This window comes from Urocitellus parryii, chromosome 15 (genome assembly GCF_045843805.1).
Source record: "Urocitellus parryii isolate mUroPar1 chromosome 15, mUroPar1.hap1, whole genome shotgun sequence".
NCBI lineage: Eukaryota > Metazoa > Chordata > Mammalia > Rodentia > Sciuridae > Urocitellus > Urocitellus parryii.
The window spans coordinates 31,917,458-31,937,449 of NC_135545.1; the positions used below are offsets into that span (position 1 = coordinate 31,917,458).

Genomic DNA, 19,992 nt, shown 5'->3' on the forward strand with positions numbered 1-19,992 from the left:
AGAAGAGGAAACTGAAAAAGAGCCAGTGTGCCCCAGGAGGGGTAGGGATGGTGCTTGCCGGCGACATCAAAGCTGCCAAAAGAAACCGCGGGAGCCAACCTCTGGGTGGGCGGGGCTGGGGGTATCTGATGCGCATGCGCAAAGCTCTCCACCCTGCTGCAGGCTGAATGATACCTGAGGCTCCGGGGTCGGTTTTCTCTCTCGGTCTGTTTCTTAATAGTGATACCTGTCCCAATGCTGGCGCTGACAGTGAGCAGCAGCCATGTCACCCTGCTTCATTAGCAACCTGCTGCCTGCCAGATACTCTACACGCATCATTTAATTTGCCCTTTGCAACCATCTCAAGAGGGAGAGACTATTTTAACGAGTTGAAACTAGGGCCAGAGCCAAGTGGTCTGCCCAGGGTCCTGTAGCTGTCAGGTAACAGAATGGAGGCAAGGCCAGAGGATGACCTAGAGAGGAACTTGACCCTCAGCCCAGAATCTCCAACAGCGACCTGGCCCTCCACCTACCCCACAAGACCTTCCGCGGTCACCCTGAAGGACAGTAACGTGCTTGCTTTCTGAACACAGATGCTGTGGTCAGAACCAGGTGAGCTCATTCCGCCTTCTGGCCAGGCTACCCGCCCCTGCTCTCCTCCTACAGAAGTCCCCCAGCTGCTGCCAAACAGCAACCGAGGCCTGGATTCTTTTCAGAGGTGCCTGCCAGCTCCAGCTGTCTGATAGTCTGATAGTCTGATGCCTTCAGGCCTTTCCTGGTTGGGCTGGTGGGGAAACAGCTGAGCAGTGCTCAGGACAGCTCGGGGGTGACCTCAGTGGACCGAAAGTGAGCTTTTCTTTTATCAAAGCCTGCCTACTGATTTGTGTTCTTGATCGCCCCCAAACAGACACACTTTCTGCAGGTATCTGACTAAAGAGCCCCAGCATATGCAGCCATTGAAGGTATTAGGAAGTCCTACCTGAAGACCACCTAGCCTGGGAAGCTTACATCATAACTCTAAGACACTGCTATTCAGGATCTCTGTTACATGGAGAGAAATTTCAGCTGATCCTCAACAAGCCATTTCTTGAGTGGTTTTCTATGAACATTACACCTGATTTAATCCTTACTATAATCCTATGGGGGCAGGAATTAATCCCTTTGATGAGGCAAGGAGCTCAGAGAGGTTAAATGACTAACTCAAGGCTGCACAGCTCTCTGATAGGGTTACATGATTCTGAGATTCAAAAGTGGATACATTTAGAGGAGGAGCTATACCAATGCCCAGACTGATTTTTTTCCTGGTTCCTTGCCTGCTGCAAGCAGAGTTTATCAGTAGGGATAAGTGGTTTGCCATCTTCATTCTTTTTTTTTTTATTTTTTAAATTTGTCTTAATTAGTTATACATGACAGTAGAATGCATTTATGCACTTTGATATATCATACAGAGATGGGATATAATTTCTCATTTTTCTGAGTGTACATGTAGTGGAATCACATTGGTCATGTAGTCACATAATTACATACAGTAATAATGTCTGTTTCATTCTACTACCTTTCCTATCCCCACATCCTCTCCCCTCCCCTCCCTTCACTTCCCTCTACCTAATCTAAGGTAACTCTATTCTTCTCTAGTGCCCCGTCCCCCTTGTTGTGTATTAGCATCTGCATATTGGAGAAGACATTCGGCCTTTGGTTTTCTGGGATTGGCTTATTTCACTTAGCATGATAGTCTCCAACTCCATCCATTTACTGGCAAATGCCATAATTCCATTCTCCTCTAAAGCTGAGTAATATTCCATTGAATATATATACCACATTTTCTTTATCCATTCATCTATTGAAAAACACTAGGTTGGTTCCAAAGTTTGGCTATTGTGAATTGAGCTGCTATAAACACTGACGTGGATATATTACTGTAGTATGCTGATTTTAAGTCCTTTGGGTATAAGCCGAGGCATGGAATAGCTGGGTCAAATGGTGGTTCCATTCCAAGTTTTCTGAGGAATCTCCATACTGCTTTCTATAGTGGTTGCACCAAATTGCAGTCCCACCAGCAATGTATGAGTGTGCCTTTTCCCCCACATCCTTGCCAACATTTATTGTTGCCTATATTCTTGATTATTGCCATTCTGACTGGATTGAGATGAAATTTTAGTGTAGTTTTGATTTGCATTGTTCTAATTGCCAGACATGTTGAACACTTTTTCATATATTTGTCAACTGATTGTATTTCTTCTGTGAAGTGTCTGTTCAATTCTTTAGCCTATTTATTGATTGGGTTATTTTTTTTTGGTGTTAAGTTTTTTTGAGTTCTTTATATATCTTAATGATTAATGCCTTATCAGAGGTGCAAGTGGTAAAGATTTTCTCCTAATCTGTAGGCTCTCTTCTCACATTATTGATTGTTTGCTTTGCTGATAAGAAGCTTTTTAGTTTGAATCCATCCCATTTATTGATCCTTGACTTTACTTCTTGTGTTTTAGGGGTTTTGTTAAGGAAGTCAGATCCTAGGCTTACATGGTGAAGATTTGGGCCTATTTTTTCTCCTATTAGGCACAGGGTCTCTCTTCTAGTGCATAAGTCTTTGATCTACTTTGAGTTGATTTTTGTGCAGGGTGAGAGAGAGAGGTTTAATTTCATTTTGCTACATATGAATTTCCAGTTTTGCCAGCACCATTTGTTGAAGAGACTATCTTTTCTCCAGTGAATGTTTTTGGCACCTTTGTCTAGTATGAGACAACCGTATCTATGTGGGTTATTCTCTGTGTCCCCTATTCTGTCCCATTTGTCTATAAGTTCATTTTGGTGCCAATACCATGCTGTTTTTGTTTCTATAGCTCTCAGCCAAGTTCTATAAGACTTTCGAAGAAGAATTAACACCAGTACACCTCAAAGTATTCCATGAAATAGAAAAGGAGGGAACCCTTCCAACTTATTCTATGAGGCTAATATCACTCTGATACCCAAACCAGACAAAGATACATCAAGAAAAGAAAACTGCAGACCAATATTCCTGATGAACATAGATGCAAAAGTTCTCAATAAAATTCTGGCAAATCAAATACAAAAACACATCAAAAAGATAGTGCACCATGATCAAGTGGGATTCATCCCAGGGATGTAGGGTTGGTTCAACATATGGAAATCAATAAATGTAATTCATCATATTAATAGATGTAAAAACAAGAATCATATCATCATCTCAATAGATGCAGAAAAAAGTGTTTAACAAAATACAGTACACTTTCATGTTTAAAACACTAGAAAAACTAGGGATAGTAGGAACATACCTCAACATTGTAAAAGTTATTTATGCTAACCCCAAGGCCAGCATCATTCTAAATGGAGAAAAATTGACAGCATTCCCTCTAAAAACTGGAACAAGGCAAGGATATCCTTTTTTACCACTTCTATTCTTTTTTATCACTTCTAGCCAGAGCATTTAGACAGAAGAAAGAAATTAAAGGAATACAAATAGGTAAAGAAGAACTCAAACTATCACTATTTGCTGATGACATGATTCAATATCTAGAAGACCCAAAAAATTCCACCAGAAAACTTCTTATTCACTAATAAGTGAATTCAGCAAAGAAAGAGCAGGATATAACATCAACAGCTATAAATCAAATGCATTCCTATATATTAGTAATGAATCCACTGAAAGAGAAATCAGAAAAAAACTACCCCATCCACAATAGCCTCAAATAAAATAAAATACCTGGGAATCAATCTAACAAAAGAGGTGAAAGACCTCTACAATGAAAACTATAGAACCCCAAAGAAAGAAATTGAAGAAAACCTCAGAAGGTGAAAAGATCTCCCATGTTCCTGGATAGGCAGAATTAATATTGTCAAAGTGGCCCTACTCCCAAAAGCATTATACATATTTAATGCAATTTCTATTAAAATGCCAATGACATTCTTCATAGAAATAGAAAAAGCAATCATGAAATTTATTTGGAAAAATAAGAGACCCAGAAGAGCCATCTTCATTCTTTCACTCTAGCCGATCGGAGATCAATCCATTGGTCTCAGGTCCTGGAACAACCCCTGTGTCCCCAGGCCCTCACCCATCAAGATCCAGACAGGCCCCTGTACTTCCTCAGGTTGAAATGGAGCCACACCCAAATCGTTCCCTTTTTCTCAGTCAGGTTCCTCATCTACAGTGGAAGTCAACTTGTTTTTGCCTTTTCTAGCAGCAGCTCCGTTACATCCTCTGGGGAACCATTCCCCAGTCATTCCATAAGATTTATGAGGAGCATTTTCCTTCCCTGGTATGAATGTCTATATTAGCCTAGAAACTTGGAACTCAAACTGGTTTACACAAGAGCTAAGCACCCTAGTGATTTCAGTTCACTTGCTGGAACAGCCCAGGGGAAGGTGTTGCTCCTCATTGTTGGATTTACAGGAGGCAGTGAGGATCAGGAACACAGCTCATGGCCAGAACACTAAGACAAAGTGAAACCCCAGATTTGCCTGACCCTAAAGCAGAGAACTCCGCCTCAAGTGTCCCTGGTTGGAGCATTAAGGTTACAAAGCTACCCTTCACAGTCATCTGGCTGAAAGAAAGCAGTCATCTCCGAGGGGCGGGGCTAGATTACTGAAGGGGAGGAGCCAGGTACCTAAGGGAGGCGGGGCCACAGCCCAGGGGCGGGGCAGCCGGCGCCTAGGTAATTTTGGCGCGTGCGCAGAGGGCCCCGAGCGGCGCCTCGGGCTGGGACTCCTGAGGGGCTGCGGCTGGGTCTGGGCTGGGGCGCTGGCCCGCGCGCTCGGCTTCCTTCTCTGCGCTCGGGTCCCACGCCCAGCTCGGCCATGAACCGGTGCTCCGAGGCGGCGGCGGTGGCGGCCACCGTGCCAGGCTCGGGCGTCGGGGCCGCAGAGCATCGGCCGCCCATGGTGCCCCGCCAGGCGTCCTTCATCCCGCCGCCGGTGCCCAACCCCTTCGTGCAGCAGACGGGGCTCGGCACGGCCAGGCTGCTGCAGGTGAGCGGCGGGGCGCGGGTGACCGAGGGCGCGGCCTGCGGGAAAGGGGGCAGCCCCCGGGGGCGTCCGAGGGCCGCGGGTCTGGGGGTGGAGGACGCTGGGGGCGGGAGAAGCGCAGGTGCGGAGGAGGCAGGTCTGAGAGGAGCCTCTGGAGGCCAAGAGGCTGAGCAGGCGGAGACCCACCTTGCCCGAGCTGGGCGATCCGGCTGGATTGGACTTGAGTCCCGGGAGGAGGTGGAGGCAGACCTACCTCGGGAGAGTGGGCTTGGGGGAGGTTGTTTTTTTTTTTTTTTCCTTTTGCCTTGGGATGAGTAAGGAGGGAGAAGGCTGGGAGTTAGAACAGGTGTGGAGGTAGAACAGGTAAGGCTGGAATGATCTAGCTGAGCTGGGACATCCTGGCTAGAAATTCAGACTCGAGAAAGAGGGGTGACTTATTAGACGTATCCGTTTAGGGCGTTTGAGGGTTTCCCATCTTCCATCAGCTTTCGCCCAAACACTTTTCCTAGATTCGAGGATGAGGGGGAGCCACTGTTAAAAGTAGCTGTTCCCACAAAGGAAGTTTGCTTTCCTTCCCTTATCTGAAAAGGACTGCTTTTACGCAGTCTCCCTTTTTGGACTTCCTCTTGATGAAATTATTGATTGAAGAGTAAGATAGACTCTGCAAGATATACTTGTCCTGTGTGTCCTGCAGGGGAACAATTTTTTTATTTTTATTTTCTTTCCCTGTCTGTCTCACAGATTTCATTATTTTGGATCGAAGGAGTGTAATTTTGAATCGAAGGAGTGTAATTTTGAATTCTTTTTGTATGCACAGCTGAGACTATTGTGCTGTCCAGTGAGGGCAAGTTTAGTGCTGAGCTAAGCAGTATGGGATGGTAGGATAATGGGAGGTAGATGTCTGGTTGAAAAGAGTATGAGAGAGGAAGAGAAAGGAAGAGTCATAGTAATACCTCCTTGTAAAGAAACTAGTTTGAAAAGTTGAGCTGTGTCTTTAAATGGACAGATGTTCCTTTGGTAGCTTGACATGGCTGTAGCACTTCTAAATATATTGACCATTCAGGATTAAATTTAGTCAGATCAGTCATATGTAAATGGAAAGTATGTTCACCTGTTGGCTTCCTATTTTGGAGCAAGATTCAATGTGACATACTTATAAATATTTGTATAGCACCTACAGTAGATTACTAATTTTGGTGTGTGGTGTTGTTGTTGTTGTCTGTTTTTAATCACCTGGTCTGTGACTGTTTAGAATGCTTTGAAAGGACTCTTATAAGAGCTGTGATAGATTGAGAGGCACTAGTCTTAGAAGACTTCAGTATTTGTGACTTGGCCAAGTCACTTAATCTCCCTGAACTACTCTTTTATTAAATTGAAATAATAAACCTCAAAGGAAGGTTAGAATTAAGTGACGTAATGTATGCTGATCTTAATATTGATCATTATGCTATTAGTTGTCTATAAATTATATATATTATTAAAATTTGCTTAGATTGAATGAGTTGAACATGGTCTGATTATTAAATTTTTTAAATCTCTCTTGATGAATGATACCAAAGATGTTGGAATGGCTTGAACGTTCTGAGTAAAGATGAAAAAAATTATTTTTATTTTTATTTAATTTTTTTGGTGTGGGAGATTGAACCCGGAGACACTTAACCACTGAGCCACAACCTTAGCCAGTAAAGAGTAATGACTGAGAACAGTGTTGTCTGTATTATTTATTTTAAAGGATGGACATACTTTCATTCAAGAATGACAAATTAATACTTAAGAGGATTCACTCAGATTCAAATCAGACAATGAATGATGACTAGTGTCTTACTTAAGAACTGTTGTCACTTTTGGAACTCATTATAGGGCTTAATTTCATCCCTGGTCCATTTTTTGACTACTTAAGAGTTTGTTATTTTGTGGCATGGAAAAAAAAGTAGCTTCCTTTTTATGTCCTCAATTGAGAGCAGAATTGAAATGAGTTTTTGGTTGTAATTTGGGGGCCATTCATTCAGACCAAAAATATTTGTTGAATGCCTCTACTAGGTGCAGTACTAATATCTGAGGATATAGCAGTGAGTTACAGAAATAGGGCCTGCTCATCTAACGCTTACGTTTCACTGAGAAAGTTAAAAAAACAAGTACAAAATATATAATTCCATGTGTTAGTGCAATAAAGGCCAAACAAGATCTCTCCTAGTAATAGTTCTGGAGCTCCTCCATGTCTTGCTTATTCATAATTTATCTTACAGAAAATAGAATGATAGCTAAGTTTTACTGTATTCATAAGTCAGTTTTTCAGGTGAAGAAATTTAACAGGGTTAGTTCTGGTCCCAGGGATGGTGGAGTAGTAGTAGCTTAAACTGGACAAATCTTCTCATAGATTACAATGATTAGTCCTGATCAGACTATAAGAAACTATATGAAGGTACACTGGAGGAAAAAAAAAAAGACAGAAGCTGGAGGAGATTTGTTCCTATACTGTGTGAAATTTCCCTGTGTCCCCTCTTTTTTCCCCCAGGATTCTCTCTTGATACCATGGGAGGGATTGGTAGAAAGCTTCAGTCTTATAGGTCTTTTGTGAGAGAGGACAGAGAACAGAGTTCATGGCAGTCAGAGTGACTGGAAATTGAGGAAGGAAGTACCAGAAAGGAGGAAGCTAGAGAGGAAGGAGCCCCTTAATTGGCATGTAAATTACTCCTACATTCTCAGCAAATCCCTAAACTGTATTTGCACAAGAGCCTTCAGGGGTTCTGGAAGGAAGGAAAAACTAGAGGGTTAAAGAAGCTGATCACACACGGTAACCCTGCCTCCCCTGTGGTGGTTACAGGGAAAAGAATAAGGTTGGGACTCCATTAGAGAACCATTCCCAGAGAAATGTCATCATCTGCCCTGGCTGGTGGCTGCCTGCATGACTACATTTGCAAGGCTTCTTTGGACCTGCAGTGGGGCTCATCCAGCACAGCCTTTTCTCAGTGTGTTTTGAAAAACCATCAGAGGCACTTGTTTAACATTACAGCTGCCCACATATTTAGACATCGAACCGAACACTTTTAAAAGAGTTCCTGGGTCAAAAAAGAAATCACCAATGAAAATTTTAAAATGTTTTAAGCTAAATAGAAAATGAAAATCCAAAATACCAAAATTATGGGTTTCAGGGAAAGCAATGTATAAAGGTAAATGAACAGATTTAAATAAAATTACAGTTTTAAAAGTAATGATTTTAAGTTCTCACTTCCAGAAGCTAGGAGGATGATAAATTACACAAGAAGTAACTCAAAGCAAGAACATGAATACAAGAGATGAAATTGAAAGCAAACCACAAAGAAAGTCAACTAAATCAAATGTTTGGTTGGTATACTAATAAAATAGAATAAGTTAAGAAAATTGTTATATCCCCACCAAGACGGATAAATGCGAAAATACAAATTACCAGTATCAGGAATGAAAAAAACATATTTCATTACAGATTAAATGACTATTAAGAGATTATTATCAAAACTTGAAACATGTAGGAAAGGACGAGAATCCATCCAGTACAACAAAATGAAGAGAAGAACTAGAAAATATGACTAGATCTTTATGAAAGAATTTGAATTACACACACACATTTAAAGAAAACTCCTTGCCAAGATTATTTCACTTTATAAATTCTGTCAGACTTTTAAGAGCACAATAAAACACTTACACAAGTTCTTTCAGAAAGTAGAGAAGGGTGGAATACTTCCCAACAAGTTTTATGTGGTTAGCATCACCTCAGTACCAAAATCTGAAAAAGATATTACAAGAAAATTATAGACCAATATCTTTCATGGTTTTAGATATAAGATCTCTTAACAAAATCAGGTCAGATACAAAAATATTTGGGAAGTATAATATATCACATATATTCCAAGTTTGATTTGTCTCAGTAATCCAAGGTTAATTTAACATACCAAAATTTCAATTTCAGTGTAATTTACCTTGTTAGCAGAAGATATAGTAAAAATCTATGATCTTCTCAGATACAGAAATTTTGTTGCTCACTTGATAAAATTCAACACCCACTGATGATAATAAAAAATGTTCTCAATAAAGGAGGAATAAAAGGAAACTTTTAACCTGATACAGGATATTTATGAAGTACTTCCTGTTAATATAATGGTTTCCCCAAAGGTTGGGAACAAGGCAATTATCTTGTTCACCATTTCTATTCAGCACTGAACTAGGGATGCTAGTCAGTGCAATAAGACAAGAAAAAGTAAAGAAAGCATATAGACCAGAAAGAAAAGTGTACACCTGTCTTTATTCAGAGATGAGCACATGGTTGTGTATGAAGAACTTTTCTAAGGAATCTACAAAACAACTAACCACTAGAACTAATAAATCAAGTTGGCTAGGTCATAGGAAATAAGATCAGAACTTAAAATCAATTTTATGTCTATACCTTACGAGGATACAGTTGTAAAATGAAATTAAATAATCGCATGTATAATAACAATAACAATAATAACAATAAAATGACCTTACATACTTAATGCTTTTAACCAAGACCTTGTAAGACTACTACACTGAAAACAACAAAATATTGCTGTAAGAAATTAATGAAGACTCATGTAAGTGGAAAAATAAATCATGTTTATGAACCGTCAGAACCAATGTTATTAAGAGGACAGTTCCTTCCAGATTTGTCTATAGATTTATTGAAATCCCAATAAAAATCCTAACAGATTTGATTTTGTCTGGCAAGCTGATAAATTAATTCTGAAATTTATGTGGAAGTGTAAAGGATCTAGAGCACCTTACTCCCCAAAAAATGTTGAAGCAGAAAAAGTTGTATGTCACATACAACCTGATTTCAAGATTTATTTCAAAATAACACTAATTAGACAGTTGGGTGTCGACAGAAGGATAGATGAATGAATAGATTATATTAATTCATACTCATAGGTCTATGCCCTTGATAAACTCATAATATATAGAGTTTAAAAGAGATGTCTTTTATTTTATATAAATTGTCCCTTAACAAGTTGATTTTTCAAATAACTACTAACAACAATGATTGGCCAGGATATACAGCAATGTAATTCTCACACACTGCCAGTGATACTTTAAAATGATACAACTACTTTGGAAAACTGTTAGTTCCTTATAAAGTTAATTAACATCTATGGCTCAGCAATTCCACTCCTAGAAAACTGAAGACATATATTTACAGAAAGGTGTGTATCAGAGTGTTCACAGTGGCTTTATCAGTGAACAGATCATCAAAGGGTTATACAGTGGGATAATACTCTGCAGTCCAAAAGAATGAATTATTGTTATGCAAAACAGAGTTGAACCAAGAAATATGTTAAGTGGAGGGAGAATGCCATATAAGGTTACGTCACATGATTCCATTTGTGTGACATTCAACAATACATCAGTCTAAGCTGTGGTGACAGAAATTCATCCTCTGTTGCCCAAGAGCATAGGCAGGGACTGGAAGAGGCACAAGCTGGCTTTCCAGAGTGGTAGGTATGTTCCATGTGTTGACTTGGGTGGCAATTACATGAGTACATGCCGATCAAGATCAGGGTCACTGAATTACACAGTGAAGACCTGACCTTTTTCTTTTATGTATGTTTGAACCAGACATACACATGCACTCAAATAGCTTGGCAGAGATCCGGTAACCAGAATACTTTTTGCATTTTTTATAAGTTATTTGATGACATAAGAGCTAGTAGAGATAGAAAGAGGCACTGTTAGATAGTGTAATTTTTTATGTGAAAAAAAAGACAGTGCATTATACCTAAGGAGAATTTATTTCCCTTGAAAGGCAGTGTGGTATAAGCAAAGGCCACCAAACTGGGTTCAGATCCTGGTTCTGCCATTTACTAACTATATGATCTTATTAAGTAATTTAATTTAACCCTCTGTACCACTTCTGTCTTTGACATCAGATTGCAGTTAAATGAATTACTACATGCCAGTGTTTATAGCCCGAGCCTGTAGGAAGCATTCATGTATGATTTGCTGTTCTTATTTGCATTACTTATTTTTTCTTTTATTTTCTCCTCCTCGATCTCCTTATTGTTAGGGCCGGCAGGCATATTCAATAGCACACTCACTTTCTCGTACTCTGGTGCCTCCATTCACATTCTTCCTTCAACCTGTAGCTGTCAGATAACACTTTCTCCCTCTTATCTTGCTAGTACTTGCTTGTCTTGCAAGACCATTCAGCACCTCCTCCAGGAAGCTTTCCCTGACTGCCAAACCAGACACTCCTTTCTCTGTCCCCTCAGCCTCTCTATTCACTCTGGTCAGTGTACAGATCAAGCTTTCTTCAGGTTTTCATCACTATTTCTTCAGTACATGATTGGCTTTGTGAGGTCAAACGCCATGGCTTGTTCTTCTCTGTTCTTACATTCTCATGTGGGCAGCACAGTACCCAGTTCATCGGTGGGTAGATGCATGAATAGCGTTAAGCTCTCCTATTGCGTGTTTCAGCTCCATAGCAACATGTTAAAATGACGTCATTCGATCTGTTTTTATCCACTTTGACTTTCAGGCTTTCCTTCTTGGAATCGTCCTGCTCCCACTTCGGCTCATTTTGATTGGATTGCTTTTCTTATTATCTTGGCCATTTGCCGCCGCTTTCATAGCTTGCTGTCCCGAGAAGCCGACTTACCCAGTGACCGACTGGAGACGGTAAGAAACACGTAGTCCAGATATCAGGTAGATCCAGATGACAAAAAAATCACTGATGAGTATTTTTATTTAACTTACCCAAATTTAATAATTCATTTCTTTGATAAAACGGACCTTAATTTATGTAGAAATTACTGCCCAAACACATTTCTGTTAATCATCTGTTGACGTTATAATTTTCTTATGTTAAAAAACTTTGTTTTCTGAATTATTGCCAAAATGATAATCCTAGTGGCACATGCTGTAATCCCAGTGGTTTGGGAGGCTGAGGCAGGAGGATTGCAAGTTTAAAGCTAGCCTCAGCAATTTACAAAGGCCCTAAGCTACTTAATGAAATCCTGTCTGTAAATAAAATGGGGAAAAAAAGGGCCTGGGTGGTACTGGGGATGATGTGGCTTAGTGATTAAGCGCTCCTGAGCTCAATCCCTGGTACAAAAAGAGAGAAAGAGAGAGAGATCCCTGTTTCTGATAGTCAATCAGTATACCTGCATATATTTCTTTATTTTTAATTTTTATACAGTGCTGAGGATCAAACCCAGTGCCTTACATGTGCAGGTGAGCACTCTACCACCTGAGCCACAACCCCAGCACCAGTATACCTGCAAATATTGAAACTGTAAAATAGTTTGCTATATTTTGCTTTTCCTATTTTCACAATTGCTTTGGTCTCCCCACAGTAACAAAATGCTTTCTGCAGGGACATATAAGTGTATCAATTATATTATTTTTCCTTAATTTCTTTAGTGATTATCATTAATACAGCTTAATCATTAATGCAGTCTAACTCTTCCAGATGTTAACATTTTATGTTAGACTTCCATTCTGCCACAGTTAGGTTGGCATCAGAGAACAGACTAATCCTAATGAATGAAGCTGCTGATGAACGTTCATTTGTGTTGGGCAGAGCCAAATGGTCGCCACCTGTGTGTCATCAATATGGGGCTTCCTGATGTGGATTCCAAATCCATAGATCTGTTTTAGGACACTAGCGAGCTCTCTTGAAATTTTGCACTGATTTTCCTTCCCCATCACACAAGGATATGTTCCTTAATCCAAATCTCAAATGTGGATACGTCCTCCAAAAATTTTGAGAAATACTGTTCTAGAAACTTTTAAGGATGTGCAGTTTTCTGTTCAGTGCATGTTCTAGTGAACTAATGTCAATAGCAAACACGAGGCTGGTTTGAAGTGGAGATGGACCCCGTGCTGGCAGATCATGATGTTCTGTGTCATAATTCAAGGTTGTGCAGGAGAAGACAACACTTCAAGGGACGTTTCTCATGATTCTCCAATTTTTTTTTTCAGATTATCTCTTTGGTTTCTATTGTTAGTGGCTTATGTAAGCCTAGGAGGATGGGAGAAGTAGCCTTCAGAATCCAGAAAGAAAATATAAAAAATAGTAGAAAATAAAGTTTTACCTTTCTCTGTGAAAATAGTTTTCACTAACTCCCCTCAAACAGGCAATGTTGAAGTTACTATGTGGCCTCAGACTTTAATGTTTAAAACATTTAAATGTCAGTGTCTAATGGCGCTGAATAGGAATACTTGGAAATGTTTGAAAGTTGGTGAAGGGGTGCACTTCATACCCATGTGTGAATAGAGATTTCCTGTCCAAACTAAAGGGGAAGAGGAGAGCTGTGTTATTTCTGGAGCTCTTTGGAAAAGTACTTTGGTTTTCTGTGTCTCACTTCTTGCTAAGAAATAAAAGTCACAGACTTCCCCAGAGGCTAGCTGCTGATAATTCCTCACTGTATTATCACCAGAAAGTTGGCGTAGGTCAGAAGCCCATTTTTGATTGCTCTCCTTAGATACCTTGCAAGCAGTATGCAGTCACCCCTCCACATCTGCAGATTCAACCAACTGTGGATCAAAGATATCGGAAAAACACATCTGTACTGAACAAGTGCTGACTCTTTTACTTGTTATTATTCCCTATACAATGCAGTTTACTACCTATTCACGTAGCAATTACACGGATTAGATCTTACAAATAGGCTGAGGCAATTTAAAGTCAAGGTTATACACAGATATTATTATACACCATATTATTTAAAAGGCATGAGCATTTGAAGACTTTTTATCCACAAGGGTTGCCCATGGATACCAAGGGACAACTGTGCATATTTTATTTTACTTCTCGTGAAAAGCTGTATGCTTAATTCATTTACAAAAATCTCCAGTCTGTGTTTGTGCTCCTGGGAATCTGCTTGGCTTTCCTCCTCCGGCAAGCTTATCAAGTCGGAGATTTCTTTTACCTGTCTTGGGTGTCCACCATGGGCCCAGGCAGGATTTTAATGAAAATTAGTCTCCAATGGCTAATTTTAAAAAGTAAACAACTAGATTTCTGGAATCCCTTAGGTGCCTCTCTGGTCCATGGAAGTAAGATGGTAAATTCATTTCTGAAGTTGTTTTCAAGATACAAATTTATTTCCTGAAGCATGGGGGTTGCTGGGGAGCAAAGCCAGGGCCTTCCAGCACTTCAGCAAGCACTCTGTCACGAGCTGTGTCCCCAGCCCCTGCTTCTGAAGATTCATGATGATGTCAAAGGGCTAAGCAATGCAGATGAGATTTGCTTCTAAGAATTACTCCTAAAGTAATTCTGAGGACAAATTCAGGTGACGGGTCTAAAAGTGTTGAGGAGATGGCAGCAATTTCATGACACAAATAGAGATTCCTAAGTTGGCTACTTTTGAAGGGCAGTACTGATTTGGTTGTCTCAGTGGGGAACATGTGTTAATTAAAAATAAATTTTATTTATTTTTTTTGCAGTAGGGATTAAACCCAGGTATACTTTACCACTGAGATTCTTCCTCAGTTTTTATTTATTTTTTTTAATTTTGAGACAGGATCTCATGAAGTTGCTTAGGGTCTAGGTAAGTTTCTGAGGCTAACCTCCAACTTATGTTCCTCCTGCCTCAGCCTCCCAAGACGCTGGGATTACAGTTGTGTGTTGCCTCACCCAGCTAAAATTCATTTTTATCACTTTATAGTCACAGAGTAATGGAGAGATTTAATAGCTACATATCCTGGGGCAAATTACTTCTCCATGCCTCACTATTGTCACCTGTAAAATTGGGATAGAAACAAATAATACCTACTTTTCAATAGATTAGGCCAAGGATAGTGACTGGCACCTACAGTAAGAGTTCCCTGTAAGTGTTAGCTATTCGTCTCCCGAGCTTATATTTTAAAATGCAATTCTTTGACACGGTTTTTTTTCTTGTATTTTAGAGTGAAGCCAGGCTGCTTAACTTCGATCAGCAAAGCTAATTATGTCTTTTCTGCGTTTATTTTCAAAGGACACTTACTCATTTGGTTTTGAGGTATCTGGGTTACGCCCTCTACTTTTCCATGGGATTTAAAGTGAGTGTGAAAGGAAAGGCTGCCAGCGCTTTGGAAGCACCCATTTTTGTTGTCGCCCCTCATTCGTCCTTCTTTGATGGGATTGCCTGTATTGTGTCTGGACTGCCTTCGTTGGTGTCTCGGTATGAAACTGTCCAGATCCCTATGATTGGCAGTAAGTACTTGAGAGGTAACAGATGAAATATTTTCATGCTTATGCTTGAAATTAAAATAATCATATTGGGGTTTTTTTGATAAATTTTTTTAAAAAACTTTAAAATATTTCAACATATTTCTTCTTCTTATAATTAAGTCCTATATGGAAAGAATGAATTTATGAAAAAAAGCTAGACTTTATTAATCTATAGCCTCATCATTCTTTTTAATACCTATTTTTATTATCATATAATCCTGTCTTGTTCTTATTTATGGCTGGGGAAGACCAGTGTTCAAATACTGGACATGCTGATTCTTGTTTTTTGTTTTGTTTTATTTAGTTAGTTATTTGAGAGAGAATTGAACCAATGCACAGTTTATGTGCTTTTTCATGAATTTCTGTTCAGGGTGTTAGGCTGATAGGCGTACGGAGTCTTTTCTCCAAACTCTTGTTTTCTTCCTGGTTACCCTGGGAGACTCCATGAGAGACCTCTGAAAATCATGGTGAGGAACAGTCAGCGCTTCCTGCCGTAAGAAATAATGAAGCAAGTGAAGTGTTTTTCCATCAGATACTTTGGTCCCTCCCTAAGGAATCAGTCTCCAAGTCACAGCTCCCAGTGGTCCAGGATTCTCTCTCAGGTGACAAGGGAGAGGGGGTGCAGGTGGCCCCTGTGCTCTGCAGAAGTGGCAGCAGTCCTAGAAGCTGTGTCCTTCAGCCCAGGCACTTTGTTTCTTGACTGTAGCCACCGTGCTTTATGTAATGTGTTTTGATCTTCCTGGAAAGTGTGTAGCAATGAGCTTTTGCTAAATGGAGGCTTATTTTGCGTGTGGTTGGAAGCTGTCGAGAACACTGACTTTTTGAAAATTTCAGTAAAATGTGTAAAGTTGCCTTCTACTTATGTGCACTGTGAATTTAGATGATCATTTTTCAAAATATTCCTAAAATTCAACACGACAATCTTGAATATTCCAAAGGTTTAATGTCTGTCGAGGCAGAAGACCACTGGGGGGAAAAATTGTATTTGCCTCTTTTCATATTATCTGCTCTCCACGTACTTCTGTTACATTAATGAAATTTGTAAAAAAAAAAAATGTTTTTTTTGTTGTAGATGGGCAGAATTCCTTTATTTTATTTATTTATTTTTTATGTGGTGCTGAGAATTGAACCCAGTGCCTCACACCTGCTAGGCAAGTGCTCTGCCACTGAGCCACAGCCCCAGCCCATGAGATCTTTTTAGACATAACGGTCCACCTCTCTTTTTGAAACTAGAAACTAAGTTCTAATAAACTTTGCAGTATTTTTTAGTTTTTTCTTTGCTATCATTTTAGTTTTGCATAAAATTTGTCTTATGTTTTATCCTATACTATTGCTATGCTGGCTTTAGTCAAAAAAATGCTTGGTTGGATTTTTTGTTCATCTTAAAGGTCTCTTACGGGCTGTGCAGCCAGTGTTGGTGTCCCGTGTGGATCCGGATTCCCGAAAGAACACAATAAATGAAATAGTAAAGCGAGCGACCTCCGGAGGGGAATGGCCCCAGGTAAAAGGCAGTCAGTGGTCATTTAGCCATGTTGAGTTGACTCCCCATCTGTAGACTTTCTTGTGTGGATCCACAGATGCTGACATCTGTGGACACCCACACCAGGTGTCTCAGCAAGATGGAAGCAGAGTGGATGAACTAGTGAGTAATCAGAAGTCCTCCTCTGCGTGAGCTCCTTCATGGACTTCACTGTGTTATCCCTGTTATCTGCCAGACTCTTCAGCCAATTTCTACTTCCCCATCATAAAACGTGATTTTTCTATCTCTGAATTTAATCACCATGAATTAATATGACTATATCGTATAATTTAGAGTATGAAATTCCAAAGCCCCATTCTATTCAACAGTATGTTGGGTTCACTGAAAAAATGGTGCAGATCTTTCATCTTTTCTTTTTTGGGGTACTAGGAATTGAATTCAGGGGCACTCAACCACTGAGCCACATCCCCAGCCCTGTTTTGTATTTTATTTAGAGACAGGGTCTCACTGAGTTGCTGAGTGCCTCACTTTTACTGAGGCTGGCTTTGAACTCGTGATTCTCCTGCCTCAGCCTCCAGAGTCACTGGGATTACAGGTGTGCACCACCGCGCCCCGCCAGCTCTTTCATCTTTTCTGAAGTATATTTAGGTGGTGCTTCTCAGTTCACAAGGTGTATCAAAATCACCCATAAGGCTTGGTCAGCCCTCACCATCTCTGCAGCCCTTCCTCACAGTGCTGGCTGAGGATTAGGGAGGGCAGTATTTATTGCATGGTAATGTCCCTTGATCTTTGTCCAGATGACAACAGGTGACCTCTAGCACACTGATGGTCCTGCAGAGGACATGCAGATGCTAAAGTACCAAAGGAGTGTGGCTGACCAGGAGGCTTTAGAAACCAAGGCTTCTGAGGAACGATTTAACAGTGATTGAGAAGAATAGCATTTGTAATTAGAGTTTGATTTTTCTCTTTGGATCAAAAAGTATATCTGCAATAAGTAGGTGGGAGGTGAAAGGTAGATTTCACCTCATTTTGGTTGTTTTGAGGAAGAACTTTCTTTCTGTCCAGAGGAAGAATAGTCTTGCTTTGGGATCTCTAGAACTATTTTCTGGCATTGGCTGAGCAACCGCTATTCCAGGGCGGGAGTGGGCGGATGGGGTTATTGTAGAAAACATTCCAACATTACTGTTGCTGGGTGACCTAATGCCCCTTCCAGCTCTGAGGTTTTATGGTTCATTCCATGGCTGCTCCTAGTTAGTGACGGAGCTGTAGAATTTCCACTGAATACAACATTATATCTTTCATAGGAAACCCATTTTTTAGTTTGGAGGATGGAATCACACCGCATGTATAATAATTTTTATTTTAGAAATAACCTATAATTATAGCAATTTAACTCAATAATCTTTTCCCTCTCTGTTATAAAATACATATTACTAACTGCATCGAGTGCAAGAATTTTACTTGTATTTGATGTTCTTAGCACTTGGCTCATAACTAAATTTTAAAAGCTTCAGGAAACCAAGCTGCCATCTAGTCGGTTAATGGAGGAACTAATCATACTTCTTGTTCTCCACATGGAAAACATAAAGAGATACATTAAAAGCTAAAACACATCCTCAAAAAACAGATAACAAGTTGTATTCCATCCATCGGCTACTCAGGTCAGCAGGAAGCCATTTTCTACTTTGTCCTCAGGACCTCTATGAACTCTGGTGGGAGTGAACATCATTTAATGGGAAAACCGAGACAAAGTAGGTGGTTATTTGGGTAAGGATGTGTAGCTGAGAGGAGGGAATTTAATATGCTTTGCCTAGTGTATACTTTGACCAAGACTTACAGCCTCCGTATTTCTTTTAAATTTATTCAGATCATTGGTAAAAACATGATTCAGAAAAATGTAGTATGTTTGTAAATTAAGCATATTCTCCATTCAAAGCTTAAATTCATTTTCTAAGAACCTAAATGGCCAAACTGTATTTCTCTTAGAAGAACATTGAATAATCTGGTTCGAGCTTTCAGTAGAATCAAGTGTTAGCTTTTTATTTCATTTTTGTTTTCGAAGCGTTCGCAGCTGTTTGTGAAGTCATAAGAAAGCGAATAAGAGGTAATCTATTCATTAGACTGAAATATTAAATCTATTCCTTTTCTCCCAAGATACTAGTTTTCCCAGAAGGTACTTGTACTAATCGCTCCTGTTTGATTACTTTTAAACCAGGTGAGATAAATTAATTTATGTATTATAACAAAGTAGTGTGGAAGATTTCTCAAATGATTATAGATAGCAATACACAAAGTAATGCTTTAGATTGCTCTGAGCATTTCCTTTTATCTGATAAAAAGTATTTAATGTGATTCCACAGAACTTAACTCCTTCACTTTCTCTTTTGGTATCATAACCTCTTCTTCCTTATAGGGTCTGTGTGAGTGTGTGTGTGAGTGTGTGTGTGAGTGTGTGAGTGTGTGTGTGTGTGTGTGAGTGTGTGTGTGTGTGTGTCTATACACACAAACTGTAGATAATTTTCTTTTTCTCCAAGGAACACTTGCATATCCCCAGAGTCCTCTGATGTGAAGTGGAGTCCCTGTTTTATTCTGGCTTTTCAGATGCCCTCCGTGATTCACTCCCTTTTGAATACGGGGCAGGTGGTCCTGAGCATAACTCTTGACCTTTTTTTAACGGTTTTGTCTGGCTGCTCGAATGCACATCGCTGAAGTGATAGCTCACTTCTGGCAACTGTGGTAGTTTTCACTTCAAGGAGTTGTCTTTATCTTTATCTAGATATTCTTATTTCTCTTCATCTTGATTTTGTCATTACTGCTTTGTAAACAAATCTTGTTGAATAATAGGTATTTGGGAAATGCTCACAAATAAGGAACGAAATATGTAAATGCCTTCAGCACAGGATTAAATATTTGCTTGACTGATTCATAATTTTAAAAAACTCCTCATTTTGGTAAACACTAGGCATTTGCCAACACATGCAATAGATTCTGTGATCTGTACTTGTAAGCCATCAGCGTACTTATAGCATTTATAGTTGATTTTTTTCTTATTGTAACATTTTTATTCCTATGGAAACCATATGACAGCATTTCATTGTGGTTCCAGGAGCCTTCATTCCGGGAGTCCCCGTGCAGCCCATCCTCCTCAGATACCCCAACAAGCTGGTAAGCACAGGGTTCTTCTGTGGGAGCAATTTAAATATTCCAAACAGCACTCCTCTCTCAGACCCCTTTTCCTGTGTGAATAAGGAAAAGAATAGATGAATGGTGAAGGAATCAGCAGGTTTATTCTGCTTGCCGTGGCTGGTTTTCAAGATAGGCACATTGTTGATACCAATATTAAGTATTG

General features: G+C 39.8%; 1 protein-coding gene across 1 annotated transcript in view; it reads left to right on the forward strand.

The window, feature by feature from the left end:
- The first annotated feature begins 4,711 nt into the window (after positions 1–4,711).
- The window catches only part of Lpcat2 (lysophosphatidylcholine acyltransferase 2), a 59,002-nt gene continuing 43,721 nt past the window's right edge, over positions 4,712–19,992 (forward strand). The window contains exons 1-6 of the mRNA XM_026392279.2: positions 4,712–4,965; positions 11,489–11,628; positions 14,928–15,145; positions 16,552–16,664; positions 18,798–18,858; positions 19,750–19,808. Coding sequence (XP_026248064.2) covers positions 4,795–4,965; positions 11,489–11,628; positions 14,928–15,145; positions 16,552–16,664; positions 18,798–18,858; positions 19,750–19,808 — 762 coding nt within the window. The 5' untranslated portion in view covers positions 4,712–4,794. The remainder of the gene's footprint in view (positions 4,966–11,488; positions 11,629–14,927; positions 15,146–16,551; positions 16,665–18,797; positions 18,859–19,749; positions 19,809–19,992) is intronic.